A 21,552-nucleotide genomic window follows, 5' to 3' on the forward strand; every position below is an offset into this window, starting at 1 on the left:
ACCCCCACCCCACCCCTCTCTCATGGACACACACAATTTTCCTCAGCAAACAGCATCTCTCTGTGTGCAGGTGTGAGTGAGTGCATGAGACAGCAAGATGGGTGTCGTCCTTGTGCCCATTCAGGGATCCGCCCCAGGGACAGTAGTCCGAACATGCTTTTCCTTTTCACAGGTCAGCAGTAGGGAACACTGGCTTTCCTCCTTACCTGCAGGCTGATGAGAACAAAGAGGAAGAACATTGAACAATGTCCAGCAAAGAAAAACATGTTTTTCCTCTTTTTTTCAGTCTTGTAAATCGTCCCAGTCTGTCTTGGCTTATGATGCTCATTCAAACATTGTCCACCCTTGGCTACTGTGAGCTAACATACTGCAGAATTACATACACAGGGGGACACAGTGGTGCATTGTGTGAACGCTGAGCCTGTGGAAAGAACTGCCCAGTCCAGGCTTTTCGTCTGCGCAGAGGAATGAGGAGTAGGGTTGAACAGGGTTTGGGTTTGCCCCGAAATAGCTAACGGAGACTAGTGTGCTTTGTCCGTGACTTTCCAACTTTGTTTGGGTGTCTGTGAGTGTCAGTAAAAATTCAGAGGCTTTGACTGTCAACGTCAAAGTGCATCATTGATGAAATTCAACAGAATGATGGAGCAGAAATGTTTTTGTTTTCTCTCATGGCTCCACATGAACAGCACTACTTCAAATTTTTATTCTGTGTTTGCCATTAAGTGTCTTTGCTGCTCACAAACACTTTACACAGCTGTGTAAGAGAATAAAGAACAAGCTTTTACGGTTCCAACTAATGAAAGGGAAAACGGAGCATATTAATTTCACATAAACACTCAATTAAAAGTCTTGTCTTGCCTTTCTATCCACTACATCTTAAGTGATCCGTTACAGCTTTCCACTCTTTCACACTCAATACGGCCTTTGTTTTAACTGTGGAGGCATTGTAAAACCTGATAGCTACCAGTTCTATTTTTACTATCAAAACGGGAATTTAACTAGATATAAAATCTTAAAGGTCTCACATTTTGTTCGCAACAAAAACCGAAGGCTGTCTCATAACAATGTATTCTCATGAAACATGGGATTAGATATAGACTATTTAGGATAGTTCATATTCAACAAGCCATACTGAAATACTTATATAATATATGTGGCTGTCAGTGCACTCTGCAGCTCCAAAGCAGGGTTAGAGAGGGTTTTGTGCATCTGTGCTCTCTTTTCTTTTTACTTCTTTGTAACCTTTCTCGATCTTGATCATATATTCAGCACTAGACGTGACCATCGCCAAGCATCATATTTGGAGTTGTAACCTTAGAAATATCAGAGGATTTTTATCAGAATACATGGCAGGTTTCTGCAGCTAGGCTAATCTTCCTGCTGTCTCCCAGTGAAAGCTCTACCTTTAACATCTGGGATCATTAATGTGCACTCATGCTCCTGAGTGCGCCATACAGAAAAAGCATGGTAGAGGAGAAGAGGCCCCAAAGGACTTCTCTTAAAGTCTGCTTGACAGCCCCTGGGACTCAGAGAGCCATCTGATACTTCACTGCATATTTCCAGCAGGCTCCCTGACTCACTTTAAAACCCTAGATTATAGCTACCTTAAAATTAAAAACAAAATTGTACCACTGTTTAGTAAGTTAGAAGCTCTTTGTTTAAACTATGTTGTTGGCCAACCGGATAAGACCAGATAGACTGACACCAACAGTGAAAACCAAAACACTGATTCACAACTACATGATGTATGAAAACAGCATGAAGCTAAAATAACATGTGATCCTGCTGCCATAGTACTAGTGATATTTTGTGTAAAATCCAGAAATAGAAGACATTATTTTCAACAGTATAAGATTTCATATAGCAGTTAGATAGTTGTCCAGTTAGCCATCCAGCTGGCTGTTCAGTTAGCCTTGCATAAGTTATATTAGTTTTAGATTTAACACTTGAGTCATTTGCATAGAGCTAAACTGTGGGAAATATAAATTAAAATGAGATATCCCAGTCATCTGGAGGGAGCACAGCTGGACAGCCAGTTGGTATTGAGTTGCTCTGAATAATGTAGAGGCAGAAGGCGTTCCCTCTAATTAAACCAACACATCATGTGTGAACATCGGGTCAGAAGCAGTTTTAACCATATTCCAGTGAAGATAATGACTGTTTCCGGGGGGAAATGCCATAACATTGCCTTTGTCCACCTACTTAAATAAGTGAAGGATAGTGCATCCGCCTCTGAGTATGGGGTGACCTTTGATCAAAATTTGGAACATTTTGGTGGTCATGAAAGTCACTAAATCAGCCATGTTTGTTCCTTATTTGTCCTCTCCTCTTCAGGAAACAGGAGCTGCTGAACATCTCCAACGTCCCTCTGGGAGAATGTCCCCCCTCACCACCTCGCACTGCACCACCCAGCATGAAGGTAGGACACACACACGCATTAATGTGCATGTGCACACACATATGGCAAGGCATTCATGTCAACACACTCACACACACATTTTTAGAAAGACATTGATTTTCTGACTTTTCTTTCATGTATTTTGCCCTTTAGACCTTCATGCCTATTGAAAATGTATTGACTCTGATTATGCTCATTGAGAAACTGCTTCAGCAAGCAAAGCAGTTCAGAGACAATGACAAACTGCAGTGTCACGACAACTTAAAGTTCACAGCATGACACACATTACATCACTTCATTTACAGAAATGTAAGTTTTTTGTTTTTTTTTACAGGTGACACTGCTTTATCTCACAACATGCATATACATTGTTGCTCATAAAGTTGGAATAAAATATTTTACCTCTTTCCATGAAATGATTGTGACAATGTGATTTATTCTTGACAGATAAAGCGTATATCTTCTCAAAATTCTAGTAGTCAATCTCTTCCAAACATATCAAAATGAAAATGAAACCGCAATGAAACCACAATTAAACTGAAAACAAAATGATTCCAACTTTATGGGCAACAGTATAGGTTATAATCCATGGCACTACTTTCTTGTTATTTGCATTACATGCTCTCTGACAGCCTGTATTTTTAATGAGCTGAAACACATACATATTACATTGACATCAATTTAAATATATTGTATTAAATTAATTGAAAACATACAAGTTGGTCACCCTGCATGATTTTGTACTATTTGGACATTAAGTCAATCAAAATTCAAGTTAGGTCAGCCTCTGTCCAAATTAGATTCTCCATAATTTATTTCCAATATTGCTCTCACAGACAGTAAACATATCACTGTGTAAATTGAATCTCACTCCTCCTAGTTTCGCTGTGGTTACTTCTTCATGCTTGGAGTGATGTAATCTTTTTCTCAGTGCCTTTAAATTTTTGGTTTCATACTGTTACAGCTACAACTCATACTGTTACTCTGCTTTTATTTACTTATGACCTTTATTTGACTTTAGAGAGAAAACCTTGACCATTCTGGCCGTGGAATTGTCAGCATACAAAGCTTTGAAGTAGTTTTCAAGGTCTTCAGCTCACTTGTTTTTTATTTCTCCACATTTGACTACTGTTATTTCCAGTTCTACTGTGATTTGGAGTCTTTAGATTGGAGATTTTCTTGCCAATGACAGGTTGTGCTATGAAAAAGGAACGCTTGCAATTGAATTATCCTGTGATGTAGATGACCAACTACAGTAGGACAAGGTGTGAAACTTTATTCTGAGGTTGATGGTATCCTTCCAGAAATTGTCAAGTTCAATCAAACTGTGTCCTCAAAGGAAACTCTGGCCAAAGCTGTGACTCGGCAAATGGAAAAGAATATCAAAGCAAAACCAAACTGAATATGAATACAGATGAAATCCATCAGACTGTAGAGGATCATCCTTCTCAGGTGTTGTCTGACTGATTCATGTAGTGACATATTATTGCGCTGCACGTACAGAGAACGCTCTTTATTATTTATATGAGATTATAAAGTGTGATGTTTTCAGACATTCATCAGCCTGCTCGCACGCCATTGCACTTGTACTACAGCTGAAGAATTTTAAATTTTTCCTCCAGCGTGATGAAAGAGAGTAAACGTTTTGCAGGGAGGCAGATTAGCAGGGTGATATGCAGGGAACAGACGATGGCTCCTGCAAGAGGGAGCCTCTTCTGTTGTATGTCACCTTGAACTAAACCATCATTACTGAATCTGCTCAAGACAACACAGAGGGAGATAGCACACAAAGGAAGAGACAAATACAATGATAAAGTTTGCTCATGGTAACAAACACAGGAAGAGCTGCTTTACTGAATATATGGTCAGGCCAAGACAGAGGGAAACAATACCATAATAATATGAGAGGAAATATGATATATGAGAGAAATAGAGCTCAAACCATGAGACATCAATTACCCTCTTAGTGTGTGGCTGATTGTCTGGTAATTACCAATTGCCAAACCACAGTTCTGCTGTGAGCTAGAGTGGTCTAATGGTCAGACGTTCGTCATCAATGTCACACTGGTTGAAATGTTTTGAAACTTATAGTTTCCTATAATCACAGTTCACATCAAATCTACAAGATTGTTCCACTTCAGGTGTCGTGTGATGCGCAGAAGAAAAAACAGATGATGCAGCTTAAAAATTAAACATTTAAGTAATGCACTACAAACAGTACTACTCAAGCTTTATAGCGAAACCATGTGTAAGCTAATGCAACAAAAAGGCAGTAATATTAAACTACAATCAAAAACACTCCACTCTCCACTGGTTCTAGATTCATTGACACCTTTCATACACAGTAGTTTTGGCACCGATTAAAGTCTGATCCTCTGTTTAGTTGCTGGATGATGTACCGCTCACAAATATGAAAACATTCACATCTGATTGCACAGACTACGTGTCGTTGCTACCCAACGTAGTTACTGGCATTGCCCTTCAAATACAGCGACCATAAACAAGAGCCACCTGGGCGGCCAGACTGGCATGAAAATAGCGAATTTGTTCACCTGGCACACATATGGCCTCTGTGTTCTGCAGCTGTTTGGTGAATGTTCTTGACTTTATGTTTACAGACGGAACATCTCTAAATTAATACAAAGACGAAAATGAGGAAAGTGAGGAGATGTTATCTCTTTAAGAAGGACTTTCATTGGTCGGGACTGGTGTTTAGGGTTAAAGGTCAGGTAACAGTGGTGTGTAAACATATGTCAGTGGTGGACAGTTATAAACTATGTTTACACAAGTTCTGTGCTTAATTACAAATCATGTTTGAGGTGCTTGTACTTTGCTTGAGTTTATTCTGATTTATTCTTCTACTACATTAAGATTCAGATTAACAATGCAAAATTATCATCAACAAATAGTAGTATACTTATATTTTGATGCCATTATGTACTTATTCTGAAGCAAAAATTTGATTGCATTTATTTATAGTATTTCACAGCACAGTCGTGGACAGGGTTAAGTTACAGTTCAGGAATTCCAGTGTAATTACTGGTAATGCAGTGTGTGTGTGTGTGTGTGTGTGTGTGTGTGTGTGTGTGTGTGTGTGTGTGTGTGTGTGTGTGTGTATGTTTTGACATTTCATTCTGTGTTTACGCATTATGTAGTGACTCACACGTTGCGTATAATGTTAACAGTCAGGCTTCAAAGACACTGCTGCTGAGACAGCAAACCACAGACAGGTAGACAGTTCTTGGCCCACATGGCTGACGTGCTGTGTGTGTGTGTGTGTGTGTGTGTGTGTGTGTGTGTGTGTGTGTGTGACATGACCTATTCTGTTTTGCTGCCTGACTTGACTTTCCTGTTTAAGCTTTAGGCTTTTAAAGGCTAAATAGAGATTAGTAGAGAGAACGGCGTGAGAGGGAAGTCCTTTTCGAAATGTGGAAGGCAGGTGTAAATAAGAGGAAGCCAGAGACACAAAAGGCTCAGATGTTTTAGCTGCTGTTGTTAAGGTAAGTCTGCATTTTGACTCAAAAAAAAACAACAACCAGATAGTCTGTTATACTTTTCTGATCAAAGTATGTGGCTTGGTGTGTGAGTTTACCTGCATATAAATTCTCTACTAACAATGAATCTACTTCAGGTATTGTTAAGAGTTGAACAAATTTCTCTTCCATTCATTCTCAGCAGTATGATAATAACAACACAATGGCTACTGTCTTTACCTCAGTCAGCGTTGCTAAACTCATTGATGTGAAGTCATGTTTTATAGCAAATATTATTCAATCATTTGCACAAGAATAAATATTCTGTACCTACATGATTTAAAGATCAGCAAAAGCGTTTGGCAGTTTTTTTTCCGTAGCATTGTTTAGTGTCAAAAAAACATTTGGTTTAGGAAGATTTTACAAGATTTAGGAAACACTTCAGTCGATGCAGGTAAAATCACTTCAGACGCAGATTGAATTGATATCCTACAGTGCAGACACTGCATCTCTGAAACTTCTACAGATTTATGACTTATTTATAGCAGATTTACTCCCACGTGTACAGGATTTCACAACAATATTCTATAATCCAGGGACCAAACCAAAACGATATTGACTGAAGTATCAAATACAGATGTGTATCATTGCAAATATCTGGTAGCGATCTGTACTATGAGGATGCTCATTAGGTCGTTTTTCTGCACATCTCATAGCTGAGAGGCCGGGGCTGTCAGCTCTGGCCCACCCCTTCATCCACCTATCACCTTTTTGACCCAGAGGAGGAATTGTGTTGTGGGATGGGGAGATTAGTCTGTGGATCATTCTGTAGTCATTTCAGGACAATGCGAAATGCAAATTGGTTTGAGGTGCAGTTATTTTGAGCAAGTTTATCATGTGTTGCAAGCAGAAGTGAACTGTATCTGACTAGAAACAGTGAGTGACTCTTGTGGCTATAATAAGAGTATGATACTAAACGCACATTCCTTGCCTTTTTGACATAGTGAGACTGTAAACAGAGGACAAAAGAAAGAAAGAAGGCAAGGATTACCTGGTGAATTTAGTGTCTTTCAATTAGAGTCTTTGATAAAGTTAAATTTTGTAACAGTCCTTCAATCCTAATGATAGCATGATAAGACATCATCATTGCCGTCATTGTGCAGCTGATCATGGTCATGACTTTACATGAATATTCTAGAAACAACTGAACGTGTCAGTCAGTCAGAAAGGAAGCTGATCTAATCTGCCTGTGGTCTGTGGCAGCTCTAGCGGGTTGCCATGGGAGATAAGAGATACTGATGTTAGTTGGAGAGAGAGATAGAAAGATGGAGGGAGAGATAGATAGAGAGTATGAGAAAGAAAGAAGATAAAGAAATCAAAACAATGTGACAAGAAAGAAAGAAGAAATTGTATGAGGGTTAAGAGAGAAGTGTGAGACACCGGGACAGAAGGGACAAAGTGCAAGGACGGAAAAGTGTCAAATAGACGTCATGTGTTAGATTGACAACAAAGCAAAAATGACAGATAGGTGTCTCTTGTCCTTGCTGTTGTCTGGTCACTGTAGGGGATATAGCTGATGATTGAACACACTGTCAGCAGTACAGGAGCCCACTCAAACACTGCCAGGACCCGCTGCATCAGTGCGTCTTTTAAACTGTCGTGGTCAACAGTCTGTGAGGATGTTATATGATACATCAAACAAAGAAGGAAAAAGCTAAGGCTGTGAAAGCAGGAAAACATTTACTCTTGTTGCTCTCATATGATTCCACTTACGGTCACACCACACACATACATGTCGACTGACAGAACTGCTATCTAACAGACACAGACAGCTGTGCTTATTGTTGGTCTGGCAGTGTGGTGTTGACTCTGTAGGTCCAGCCGCAGCGTTGTATCAGTTTACAGCACCTTTAACTGGTTAATATTAACTCATTGATAAACTCTGTGTGAGTGTGTTCGTGTTGTGCCTGTAGTTCTCTCTTGTCTTGTCTTGTCAGTGGGAGTGGTGATGAGAGATTTATAGATTTTCACCAAAGTGCAGGTAACCAGTGTAGAGAGTGAGCATTAGCTCATTACAGCCGTGCCATCCAAATGTAGTCCTTTAGAGTTTTTTACTGCTGGAATACAGCCATTCAAAAGACTGTAAAACACCAGTTAAACACTTTTCCAGACTTCCCAGGTTAAAGAGCTGCGGTTCATTGGTAAGGCATTTATTTCCCGGTTCCTCTTGCTTTGTATTTTATGGTCCTACTGAGTGTGCAACACCCTGACTGGTTGTGTTATAAGTATATAAGTGTTATAGTGCAAGTTAATGTGTGGTATTAGGTGTCAATTTTAGTTTAAGTGAGACATAGTTGATGTTTTTATCAGTAAGAGGAGGAAGTGGAAACGTTGTTGATGTTGTCGATTCTCCAACAGAAGTATTTTAGTGAATTTCTTCCTTCTTTTTAAATGGAAGTTTGATTCAGCGACAGGAACTGACGTCTCTTTGTGAGTGAGTGAGTAAGTGCATGTGTGTGCACACACTTGTATAACCTAAGCAAGCCTGCTCGAATTACATTTACAATCTGAGCTCAAAGGCACAAAGCAAGTGGACCATTATCACCCTCACAACTCGTTTATGTGACAAGGTGGGAGCCCGGGGGAAGAGGATGTGTGAATGCACTCAAAGATGCATGTGTCTGTGTTAGTGTGTGCTTATGTGTGTGTATGTTGCGTTCTGAGGAAGTGGTTGCTTATCAGTGTGTGTGCATGTGGGTGTGAGCGCCTGTGAGGAAAGCCTCTGCCCTGCCCTGCCCTTTTGACACAGCTAAGTTTATACTGTGGAGGAGAGTCGGACACGCGCAGCAGGATCTACTGCTGTAAACACCAATGATACCGATGTAAGCCATGCAATGACTGAAATGTTGTACTGACTAAACGTGTGTTTCGTGTCAGTAGATTTTGCTTCCGTAAAAGTCAGAATTTAGCAGTGCTACACCCTGTTTTACAAGTTTTAAAATTTTCTCCTATCTGTGTTTCAGTCTGCAGAGTTCTTCGATATGCTGGAGAGGATGCAGGTATGAAATTCTCATATTTTCAACATTCTTTTCTTTCCCGTGAATCCAGATTCCTTCTCTACTTTAATCCCTGACTCTCCTCTTTATTTCACCGTCTCTATTTCCTCCATTTCCGTTACCGCTCTTTGACAACTATTGAGCAATAATTGCATATTTGCAGTCTAGCAGCGTGTCCGTGCTGTCAGGAGATTGTTACACTGGGTAAAACTTTGAACGGACTGCGAGATGGTGTCTGTCCTCTCTTTTCCTCCAACCAAAACCACATTCAACATGTACAAGGATAAAACAGGCCCTGATGATTCAATCAGTGTAGGTCAGCTGGGTTCAGTCTGTTGCTCAGATTGGTTTATGGTCATGCTGGGGCCAGAGAAGAATAGCTCTGGCAAGATCTGGACTGGCGTAACTATTTTATCCATCTCAGTACGGAATGCATTGATTTCCTTTTTCTTCTGAACAAAGTCTGTCTCTCTCTGTATGTGACCGCTTTGTGCCCTCCAAAGGCCCCTAAGGGCGCGGGCTTTGAATAGTGTCATGACAGATGGGGATGTAAAAAGTGAGAGGAGTAGGACACAGAAGGTGGGAAATGAAAGGCGGAAAAGAAGAAAGAGGGGAATAGAAGTCAAAGGAAAATACAAAGATGGAGGAAAAATACTATTTGCGGGTTCTTTGTGAGGAATAATGGTTCATGGTTCATGATAAGATCACCAAAATGTGTGAATTGAATAGTGTAGCTACTGGAAATGTTTATAAGTTAAGTATAAAATGATCTTTGTATTAACACAGCTAATCAGATTTTCTTTGCATGGATACTAACAAGGGCTGGACAATTGATTATCGAAATCATAATATGGCTACATGCAATATCCAAATGCATGAGCTGTAATTTTATGATAAAGGTAAAATATAAACATACCATAAATGAAGCCTGCAAATCATATTCTCCAGACAAACATGCTTGTTTGGTACAAACCTCAAAAAAAATCACATAATCGTCTTTTTTTTTTTTAAATTGAAAATAGAATGCAAACAATGAGTTTTTGAGGTACCCGGCTGATTTAGGACATGGAAGTATATATGAGACCCATTTTTAAAGATTCACATCTTCAGTAGGAATTAACTGAGAGATGGACTAACACACTTTTTGGTTTGGTCTTTACTTGAGGTTTGTTGAAAACATGAAAAATAGAGAATGAGACCAGCCTTATCCTTCAGTTTTGACTCATGATACACTGAGGGATGAAAAGAGAAGAGGAGAAAAATGCAGCTTGAGGTGAGGGAGCATCACAGGATGACTGAAGACGTCAGGGGGGTTATTTGGAAAGTGTAACTTGTGGATGGCAGACAGTCAATGCAGCCTGGTGATCAAACAGTCTCACACACACACACTCGCACACACTGTGCACCTCATCCATCTTTTCTGAACCTCAGCTTGCATCGACCTGCTCTCTTGAGCTCTGCCACCAATAACTCCACATGTGGAACTGAATGTTCAAAGTGTGCTTCAGTACTGTAATCTGGATGGTGCTGATGAAGGTCAACTTGTTCATGCCCAACTTTTCTTTTTCCTCTCTTTTCTTCTTCCTCTTCTAACTTCAGCCCTCCCACCTCACCCTCCTTCCTTCTCCTTTCTCCTCTCTTCATCTTTGTTCCTCTGTCAATGACTGAAAATTGAAGCCTCTTAGGAGCATCTTTGTGATCAGCCTCATACTGTGGACAATGACTCCCCTGTGACTGTAACAGCTGCTCTGTCAATATGCACTTAGACAGACACACACCACTACAGACTGGGCTGAGAATTGTGTGTGTGTTCAAATGGATGCTATCTGAGTCTTCTTATGATTGCTGGTATAAGAAGTGTTGGTACTGGTGTGTATGTTCAGTACTCATGCGTTTATTTCCTCACTCCTATGCTCAGTCATGTAGACGAGCTGTTCCACTGGGCCTGTACCAGTAATTGGCCAATTTACCCTGTGTCTACCAGATTGGCTTTTCATATCTGCATATATCTACAAAGCATCTGCAGACTGAAAAAGGCCTCAGCTTGCGCCTAGTGCTGCTGTATTCCAACAAATGGTAATAGCAATTGAGGGAAGCAACATGTCTGGAAGCTGGATTCAGAGAGAGCAAGGATGACTAAGTGTCTGTATTACCTGTGTGTGTGTGTGTGTGTGTGTGTGTGTGTGTGTGTGTGCGGGTGCACGTGCGCGCGTGCTTGTGTGTGTTTAGGAAAGGACATTAGCATGTATGACTCATTCAATTGTCATCTGGCAACAGAGACAATGAGATCTGAGAAAAAACACCATGTTCTAGGAGTTTTTAAAAGCAGAAAAAGAGAAGAAAAAAAAACCCGGAATTTTCTTTTTGACCCGTGTGCTTTTCCGTCCTCATGCTGCTGCGTACGGACACTAATAAGGTCCCTAAAGCTGAAGAGACCAAAAAATGGAAGGTGTGACCAGACACACACTTCATATCTTCATATCTTGTCTGTAGATCTCATCAGTTTGTGTTATTATATCCTCTGTTCGTCTGCATGTTTTCCTTCATCACTGCTTCATCATACCTCCTGATTTGCTCTGTGGTTTCTCCTGTCTCATCTGTCTGCTTATGAGGGATTCTGAACACCCCCGTGAACACCTTTCAGATTTTTCTCAGGCCTTTTAAAGTACGCAATCAATAGCCTCCTGATCTGATTGATTATAAACTGAATGAACTCCAACCGCCAATTGATCCTCTCCGGCCTGCCAGTACCCTGACTCCTGCTGCTGCAGAATATAAATGACTGGCTGTCTGTGGCGCTGTGCTCTCAGTAGTGCAGACAGGCCTCAGCAGTATTTAGAGGTCATACACCGGAGCTGTGCTACGCTAGCAGACTGCCAAACGACTAAAGGCTCATAACAGCTCTGAACCCCAGAGGCTACTTGATTAAAACAGCTCTGACATCATGAAGGGGTGACACGCCCTCATTGAAGTGCACTGATGACTCTGCGTTTCAGGCTGTTGCATCATCACCTGACACTCCACTCTTACTCTTATGTTACTCTTATGTTCCTGTGTTTGTGGCTCTGCTTGCAACTGCATGACTGTAGTGAAGGTGGGTGTTTTTCACGTAAGTTAATATAAGACTTTTTAACATTGTGTGTGTCCTCTGTTTAACAGGATGACTATATCCCCTACCCACGGATAGAAGATGTGAGTCATGTCTCACTCATACACTCGAAACACACATTTACACCCTTCTCATGTGTTCCAACATAAAGCATTTGAAGCCTTAAGGTCCTTTGCAACGACTCATGATTATCAAGCTTGTGTTATGAAGGTGCTGTTTCTCAGAGATATTGTATTTTATTCAATTTTGTCTTTTGTCTGCCTCCCCTCGGCCCTCCTGCCCAAGGTCCTGGAGAAGGGTGGTCCATACCCACAGGTAATCCTGCCACAGTTTGGGGGTTACTGGATTGAAGATGTGGAGGCACCGGCAGGGACCCCCTCCTCCTCGGAGTCTAGTTTCTGTGAGGAGGAGGACAGAGAAGAGGGCATGAGCCCGGGTGGGGGGCACAGTTATCGCCTGGAGTGCAACAGCACAGCCCGCGCCTACCGCAAACACTTCTTAGGCAAGGTTAGTCTGTGCGAGTAATTGTCAGTTTCACTGTCTATTTGGCGGAGAAAGGCTGTTGTTGTGTTTGACCTAAAGTCTCACACCCTCTGTCCCACACTCCTACATCCAGGAACACATGAACTACTACTGCACTGGCAGCAGCATAGGCAACCTCATCATGTCCCTCAAGCACGAGGACGCTGAGGGGCAGGAGTTCTTACGCATCATGCTCAGGTACAATGAGAGCAATGCATTGTTAGTTGTAGTGTCTTGATATATTCCATGCGTCATGACAAATAATATATCAACCCCACATCTTTAATGTTCACTTTAACCCTTTTTGTACAATCCAATTTTCTCTTCAGTCCAGGCTATTAAAGTCTGTCTCTGACATGCTCTTCTGCTGTTTTGCTTAATAAGTAATTCACAAACTGAAATTTTGACGTGGCAGTGGCGCTGGATGAAAAGTTTGTGGATCAGATCAATGGGAACATAAATGTTTTCATGAAATTTTATACCAGTCCACACAACAGTTGTCGAGACATTCCAGTCAAAGCCACAAATCTGAAATTCATGGTGACACTAGAGTAAACCTCAGCACATCACCACAGTCAGTAGGATTCATCTCCTGAGGACCATGAAAGTCTGCACAAAATGTCATGGCAATCCATCTGATAGTTGGTGAGGTATTTCAATCTGGACTTAAATTCACTAACCGATAGACCAACAGGCTGACATTTCCATCCATAGTGCCACATTACAAGCATGGCTAGAAAAGATAATAAAGCAGGCCTACCTAGATACTCGCTGTCAAACGGCTGCAGCTCTTTGTCATGATTAATTCTGAACAGATTGGTGGTGCTGCAGCTGACAGCTCTCCTGTCATCATCACAGTTGGTGACATTTTCATGAACGGGTGACAAAAATAAGGAAGTAATGCTATGTTTCTGCTCGTGGGCACTGTAGAGGGGACTGTGGGCAGGGGATGGCTGAACTCTTCTTTGACAGCTGACAATGATAATGTCAGTACTTGATATTAATCAGCCCATAACCAGTGCCGTCTTTTTATCTCTATTGAGACCTGCTCAGACTAAACTCATCATGATCATAGTTTTTCCTTAATTTCACCTTGCCAGTGGATGGCATATGAACTGAATGTTACCTGAAACATCAAAAGTTAAGAAATCTCTTTTATGGAGCAAATCTCTGAATCCTGTTTCAGGTCGAGGACCAAAACAGTCCATGACAGGATCTCTTTAGCAGGCATCAGCCAGCTGCCAAGTGTACCTCAGATTGCCAAGGTAAGATACAGCTCACAAGTACATGATATGTAAAGAAGACCACTTTCCATGAATGTCCTCCCCTTTCTATGTACACACATCTCTCCACAACAGTTCTGAGTGAGTCCAGACTCCTGCCAAGCACAGACCCACCTTTTTTACCGGCTTGTCCAGTCTCTTTGTGTTCATGTCAGACTACAGCATAAAAAAGTACACTGGCCACCACTAACTGATAAAACGTGCAGCATTTCACTGCAGACGTCAAAGGATTTGAAGCCTCCTGAGGAAAAATAGCCGGTTCTGCCCCTTCCGGTAGATGGCATCCGTGTTCAGGGACCAGGTGCCCACCTAGGTATTCACTGAAGGCCACTGAAGGCCATCATCAGATCCCTGTACTCCTCTTCCTGCCCGCTTCTGATACGCGCCACAATAGCTGTGTCATCCGAGTATTTCTGGATGTGGCAAGACTCAGAGTTGTATTTAAAGTCCGCTGTATACAGGCTGAACAGGAACGGAGCCAGAACGGTCCCCTGTGGAGCCCCAGTGCTGCTCATCACTGTCCCTGAGACACAGTTACCCAGCCAGACGTACTGTGGTCGTCCACAGGACGTGAAGCAGGGATCCACCCCCATCCCTTCCAGTGTGTCTTTAACAATGGGGGGTTGGATGGTGTTAAATGCACTTGAAAAATCAAAGAACATAATCCTCATGTAACCGCCTGGCTCATCCAAGTAAGAATGGGCCCAGTGGAGCATGTAAAGGACGCCATCATCCACTCCAATATGTTCTTTGTAGGCGAACTGTAGGGGGTCTAAGTGCTTGTTCAACCTGTGGCCTCAGAAGGTGGAGAGGCAGCTGCTCTGGTCTTCATGATGTGTGATGTGACAAGACAAAAGTAGTAGGAATATTCACCTGTTTGGTTTCTTTCTTTACATACATTCAAAGTCAAACCAAGCTTCTTTCAGTCATTGTGATTAGAGATTCATTCATTTTTACCATTCAGCAAAATAAGGCTTTGTCTGATTCTCCTCCTGTGGCAGAAATCATATCTTGTTACACCATCAGTGCAAATTCTTTTATTGCTGGTAGGAGAGGCCTGTCACCTGTTAAACACTGCTGGGAAGATTCAGGCAATTGTCTATGCTTCCAAAAGAGAAACAGAAAAACATTCCCATTTTAAATGAAGAAAAGTACCTACATTTTTATTCCATGAGTGACATTTTGCACTTGATGAGTTTTACATGAGTTTTGACATGTGATTGAATTGTTCAGTCAGGGATAGAAATGTGTTATTATGATTTTTAGTCAACAAGAAATATATTTTAACCAGTAAATCATCTTTGTAATAAGGTTTTGTGCATTAACTCAATGGCATGAAATTACTTTCATTACTCATTACTCCATTTCTGAATCTTACAGTAGGTATAGTTTCCAGTGTAGGTATAGTCTTGTTTAGTTTAGTTTATTTACTTAATTAAAAGGGACAGCCATAGTTACAATACAGAGCACGAAACTGACGTGCTGCACAGAGTTTAAAGCTATTGCTAGTTTTCAACTCTTGTCCCTGGTTGGGCTTTACACTGTATCAGCAAGTCTCTCCAAAGATAGTAAGTCTCTTTTTCCTTCCAGCTTCTGTGTGACGATGCCACGGGCCTAAAGTTCAATCCAGTCCTGTATCCTCGGGTGAGTTAATACCTAAACCCTCACATTTATAAATTCATGCAATCAAGATGAAATGACTCACCTTTTCCTCTCCCTGTCTGCTCCTGTTAAGAGACGAAAGGGCACTGTAGGTTTGGAAGTACAAATGCTGTGTTCACTAATATCTGTCACCACTTTATAGCAACGTTCATTTAGGCATTGTCGTATTAACTGATGCAGTGTTCCATTAAATTTGAACTTTTTCCAGCATCGCACACCACCAACACCTTCATTAAGTCTAAATCAGAATAAATAGTGCACAACTTACCACATGTTTCCCCTCATAAGCCCCTACCTCTCTTAAATCTGCCCTGTTCTGTAAGTGCATTATTCAAAAAATGATTGATGATGCACGGCCATAACAGCAACTTTCTAAAATGGATACGATGGATCTGTTTTTCCTCGTGTGAGCGTGGTGGAGGAGTGTGATGGAGCATGCTTTCAGCCTGTGCCTCGGGGAAGGAAAAAAAACCCATCTGTGTCTCAGTCTGCAAGAGGCAGCGACAGGATCGCTGCCCTCACTGGGGGCCGTGACAGTTTGTCACATGTCATCCTTACACAACAAGGATCCAATAAACGTGCCCCAGAGACATTTTGAAGAGGAGGAAAATTTGTTTTCCTAACTTCTACAGCAAACAGAAAGTGTGTAACGAGTTGAAAGATATGAGTAACTGTATGGTTTAAGCAAGAGATTGTTGTTTTTGTTTCTGTGCAGGGGTCCCAGTTGATAGTGGCTTATGACGAACATGAGGTGAACAACACCTTCAAATTTGGAGTCATCTACCAGAAGTTTGGACAGGTGAACAATTTGAATGATCTTGTCGGTGTACTCCAGTTTACCTCATATACACCATCTGATCTTATATACTGTTTTATCTCCTGTATCTTTGTCCTCGACCATTTTTGCGTCACTTCGTCTCAGACATCAGAGGAGGAGTTGTTTGGGAACAATGAGGAGACGCCAGCGTTCAAGGAGTTTCTCAGTATCCTGGGCGACAACATTGAACTTCAGGACTTTAAAGGGTAAGAGTAGGAGTAAGAATGAAGGCAGGATTCAGTGATATGATAAAAACGGAAACCCGGAGAAAAAGGGTTCACAAGGATGAAGAGGAAGGATGCCGCTAGAGTGTGTTGCCACAGAGTAGAATAGCAGGGTTTAATTAGTATAGCCTTAAAGCAATTTGTCCTGCTGTTTCAGCCCCAGCATGTAATCAAAATGAACTGCTTAGAGAAACCGATCTTAGAAAAGAAAGTGCCTAATGGTCAGTTAATCAGAGCTCTGTATACTGTATTTATTGTCTTGCAGGCTTTTTTTATTGTGTTACTTTTACTGTTAGGGAGGCTTTAAATCGTAGCTGACACGCTTTAGGGTGGCACTGGAGCTAGTTAAACACAAAATGTAATGAAAGTGACATTGAAAATACATGAAATGAAATCATATTCATCCTTTTTACTGAAGGCTGAAGACCACACAGAGAACATGACACATGTTTTGATATTGTGACAGGTTCCGCGGTGGGCTGGATGTGTCCCACGGACAGACAGGGTCTGAATCTGTCTACACTGTCTTCAGACAGAGAGAGATTATGTTCCATGTGTCGACCAAGCTTCCCTTCACTGAGGGAGACGTACAGCAGGTACCAGACTTTAATACCGGATTAGCTGCCAAGTACAGATGCTTTGGCTCGAATATGTCAATATTAAACTTGTAAGGTGTGGCTATTGACAATATGTTATGTTAAATTGCTATTATGTAAGCTGTGGGTAAATATTAAATCAATTGTTTACAAGGTACTTAATTCAAGACCGCTCAAATCCCAGTTAGAAGCAAATATATCCCTCTTGCATTCAGTGATTTATGTGTCATAGAAGAGTCAATGTGCTCCTTTTATAGAACTGTTCTCTGAGCTACACAAACACAAAATGAAATTGTTGACCAACTAATAAATCTTTTCTTCTCTGCCCCACCCCAGCTCCAGAGGAAAAGGCACATAGGAAATGACATCGTGGCCGCAGTCTTTCAGGAAGAGTCCACACCGTTTGTTCCAGACATGATCGCATCCAACTTCCTGCATGCTTATGTGCTGGTGCAGGTGGAGAACCCGTGTACAGAGCACACAACATACAAGGTACAAACCGGACCGGTGCGAGGAATAATAACTGTGAGTGAGAAAATCAAACAAACTCCAAAGAGTGTTTGAAACTGCCAGTGCTGCCTGTCAGCTGGGCAATGGGCAGAAAACGAAGTCCACATATGAATTACTGGATAAACAAAGACACAACAAATTTTATGATGAATCACTCATCACCAATGATGACAATGTGTTCTCAAGTTCTCAAGTTCTCAAGTTTCCCTCTGACTTTGTTTTGTCCTTCCAGCTTGAACCATGAGCCCTCCTGGAATAAATGCTGATAATGTGTCACTATTATTTATTTGATGTGAACAGGTGTCTGTTACAGCGAGGGAGGATGTGCCTTCTTTTGGACCCCCTCTCCCGAACCCAGCGGTCTTCAAGAAGGTGAGGGACAGAGTTGAGTCTTGGTATGCAGCAGCACCTCGAGTCCGACTCGAGTCATGAATCTGATGACTTTTGACTCGACCGATTCAAAAATGACTTGCAGCTTGACTTTTTTACTTCAACACCAGTGACTTGTGACTTCATTTGGACTTAAGGCTTTTGACTTGTTGTCCTCCCCAAACCAAGATTAAAGATGATGTTATAAAAAGTGTTGAGTGAATCAACCACTTCACTTTCACTTTGACAACAGACAATCTTTGAATCAATCCAACGGCAGCCAGTCACACACAGCAGGAAAGATGATGCCTAGGATTATTATTCAGTTCTGCAACATGTGAAATGTTTGGCCCAGAAATTACATATGATTGTAATTATGTCACAGATTAACATACCAGAATAACATACCAAGACACACCTGTTCATGTTGCTTTTAAATGCCCAAAAAACGTTAATTTCACAATGAAAAGCATTCAGTATTTCTTTAGATGTGCCCAAACAGTATTTATACTTATAACTCAAGTACTTTACCTAAGAATATTTTGAGATAATTGTACTTTACTTGAGTTTTTCCATTTTATCCTACTTTATACTTCAGTATGTATAGTGTAGGCTACTCTTTACTCCACTACTTGAGTTTAACAGCTGTCTTTACAAGTTACTAAGACTTCACATAAAAGCATTTGATGAGCTTATAAGATACAATACAGTGCTGAAGATAAGATCTCAGTCTTTTCAGCTTGTGACACTGTACAAAAAGAGCAGCGTCCACTCTCTCTCGTGGTTCATTTAAATAACCTTCTGATGTCCAAAGAGGAAATAATTATCCAATTTTTCACAAAAAAAGCAAAGATTGGAGAAAAATACAAATATAAATACAAATTCATATAGATTGTTTTTTATTTCACCACTAATCGCCACGAGCTGATTAGTCAACCCCTAGATTGGGAACACTGTACTGAACTAGCTAACTGTATATGAAGCAGTTAAAACTAGTTCCAACAGGAGCAGGACCAACAGTAAAATCTGCTTATTTATTCATGCATCAGTTGTAAATCATATATAATAATCTGGGCTATTTTTTTTACAGAACAATTACTTTTACTTTGGACAGTCTACATTGTGCTGCTACTCAAACCTCCAAAACATACATTTTTACATCTGCTCTGATTACCTCATCCATCACTGCGTCTAGGTATTTAAAACACACTCAGCTAAAGCAAATAAACAATTTTGGTGCATGTTAAAAAGAAACTTTGTCCCCATTTTCTTCTTGCATTTTGACATCACCCAGAGTTCAATGATTTCAGCTCTTTGTTACAAAGAGGAAATTGCTTTGGAGAACAATCTGGCTCCGAGACTCAGTAGAAGATTCAGTTACTTACTGAGATATGATTTGCAGTATGTGAGGACAAAAAGAGAGGATTTGAGGCAGATGGGAATTTAAATCAGTGAGGCTGATACTCATGATCAGACACAGTGGGTTGCAAAACTGTAATCTGTATGGTGCTGATAAAGGTCACCTTTTCCTTTCCTCATCGCTGCCCCCCACCCATCTGCCTCATCATCTAACTCGAACCCTTCTCTCTCTCTCTTTTATTGTCTCTCACCAGGGTCCTGAGTTTCGAGACTTCCTGCTGACAAAGCTGATCAATGCTGAAAATGCCTGCTACAAATCCGACAAATTCGCCAAACTAGAGGTGACACACAGTCACTCAGCCACACTCAAACACCTCAGCATGCCTTCATTCACTGCTTCAATTTCATCCATAATCATCACCATAACCGATGATGTCCTACGTGAGTTTTTCATGTGTGTGTGAACCGATTGCAGGGGCGAACGCGAGCTGCGCTGCTGGACAACCTCCATGATGAGCTGCACAGACAGAGCCAGGCCACGCTGGGTCTGGGCCAGGCGGGAGAGGAGGACAAGCTGGAGAATGGAGGACATGGGGGTCTGCTAGAGTCCTTCAAGGTGAACATGAACCTGAGCAAACATAGAAGGGACAAAGTGTAATTTCCTCTCTGCTCTGTGACACTCACCATCATTACCGCACAAGAGTGTCAGGCTTTCTCACTGCAGGTCACCTAAATGTCACAGATCTGGAAGATGATTTAAGGTGCTAAACCACTGGTGTCATTGTTGCTGCTGCTGCTGAAGATTTTGATCTTATACTCCAACACAAGTGTGTGTGGGCGTTGAGGCATGTGCACCTGTGCGTGTCTTTCTGTGTGTGTGTGTGTGTGTGTGTGTGTGTTGGTGTGTGTGTGTGTGTGTGTGTGTGTAGGCTATGTGTGAGAGTGCAGACAAACACTCTTGCCAACTAACTCTTTAGTTCTCATCACTCAATGTCCCTTCACACTCTTTTGTCTACAACTAAATGCAAATTGATGTTAATAGGACCATTGCAGTGTGTATTTAGTTCCATGTGTATGAGGCATGAACGTGTGACTGATGTGCCAATTTGGCTCTCTCACTCTCCGCAGGCTTTGTGGACAGCTACTTTGCACTTTCTGCAGTCAGTCCCAGGGGGCGCTGTTCTCATTGCTCTTATGGCAGTCACTGTGTATTACCTGTCTGCATTACTGTAAATTCAACGGAGGATCACCATATGACCAATAAACAGTTACTTTGCATGATGTTGTTTGTGTTTATACTCGACGCTGTATTTGCAGTAGCTTAATTAAAAACGAAAGAAACATATTAATATGTTGTATAACTGTTCTTCATATTAATTTTACAGCCTGGAATCTATTACAAGCTCAAGACAAATGTTATGATTATTGTCATCAATTAACTAAATGAATATAAAGTCATTAAAATACTTCACTGATTAGTACAAAACACTCCAACCCACTTCGCTTGTTTATTGGAGAACACCGCCCTCTGGTGGGGGTATTGTGCAATAGCACCTATGATCCCATTTCTAATTCATATAAGAAAGTTCCTTCATTTTACTTTCTACACGAATCCCCTTCTCTGCCCTTCCTGTACTTTCCCTGTCACCAACTTTTCCCTTAAACTTCCCTCTGTGCGCCTCTTACATCTTCTCATCCTCTCTCTCTCTCTCTCTCTCTCTCTCTGTTTCCTCTCTCGCCTCCAGAGAGCCATGCGTGTCAGGAGCCACTCCATGGAGACCATGGTGGGCTCTCACCGTCACAGGAGCCCCGGGGTAGGGGGTGGGGTCCCGGCCAGCCTGAGCGGAGGGGGGCTGCCGCAGAGCACCAGTGAATGCACAAAGAGCACCTTCACTGTCAGTAAAATAGTCGGAGAAACCTTTTCTTTAATAACATGATGTATCACATTGAATAACGATATCTGTAAAATCAACCAATCAAAAATTCTGTATTTTAATCTAGAAAGTGTTCAGTTCACATTTTTTCAGCTGTGTCTTATGTGAATATGTGTCTGAACACATTGTGGTAGTAACACAAAGAAGGTAATTTGAACAAAAAGAAAAAAAACCCACGAACATCAAATGATGTTTGAAGCCTCATTATAGCTTCGGCTGAATGTTGATTGCATTTTTGCA

General features: G+C 41.3%; 1 protein-coding gene across 8 annotated transcripts in view; it reads left to right on the forward strand.

Moving 5' to 3' along the window:
* Positions 1 to 21,552, forward strand: part of rap1gap2a (RAP1 GTPase activating protein 2a) — a 40,449-nt gene that overhangs the window by 13,999 nt on the left and 4,898 nt on the right. For 2 of the 8 annotated variants that reach the window (XM_087174470.1, XM_023408150.1), the window contains exons 2-17: positions 2,335 to 2,419; positions 8,895 to 8,930; positions 11,344 to 11,376; positions 12,087 to 12,119; positions 12,322 to 12,543; positions 12,653 to 12,756; positions 13,745 to 13,823; positions 15,432 to 15,485; positions 16,219 to 16,302; positions 16,426 to 16,526; positions 17,011 to 17,140; positions 17,477 to 17,632; positions 17,951 to 18,022; positions 19,633 to 19,719; positions 19,854 to 19,994; positions 21,124 to 21,273. In XM_087174470.1, the coding sequence (XP_087030596.1) occupies positions 2,335 to 2,419; positions 8,895 to 8,930; positions 11,344 to 11,376; positions 12,087 to 12,119; positions 12,322 to 12,543; positions 12,653 to 12,756; positions 13,745 to 13,823; positions 15,432 to 15,485; positions 16,219 to 16,302; positions 16,426 to 16,526; positions 17,011 to 17,140; positions 17,477 to 17,632; positions 17,951 to 18,022; positions 19,633 to 19,719; positions 19,854 to 19,994; positions 21,124 to 21,273 (1,567 nt within the window). Of the gene's footprint in view, positions 1 to 2,334; positions 2,420 to 5,810; positions 5,899 to 7,843; positions 8,073 to 8,391; positions 8,754 to 8,894; positions 8,931 to 11,343; positions 11,377 to 12,086; positions 12,120 to 12,321; positions 12,544 to 12,652; positions 12,757 to 13,744; positions 13,824 to 15,431; positions 15,486 to 16,218; positions 16,303 to 16,425; positions 16,527 to 17,010; positions 17,141 to 17,476; positions 17,633 to 17,950; positions 18,023 to 19,632; positions 19,720 to 19,853; positions 19,995 to 21,123; positions 21,274 to 21,552 lie in introns of those variants that run through there. The other 6 variants (XM_087174473.1, XM_087174472.1, XM_087174471.1 and 3 more) reach the window with 6 other exon arrangements.

This window comes from Seriola lalandi, unplaced genomic scaffold (assembly GCF_002814215.2).
Source record: "Seriola lalandi dorsalis isolate HSWRI2012SDOR001 ecotype SW California unplaced genomic scaffold, Sedor1 jcf7180002054355, whole genome shotgun sequence".
NCBI classification, from domain to species: domain Eukaryota; kingdom Metazoa; phylum Chordata; class Actinopteri; order Carangiformes; family Carangidae; genus Seriola; species Seriola lalandi.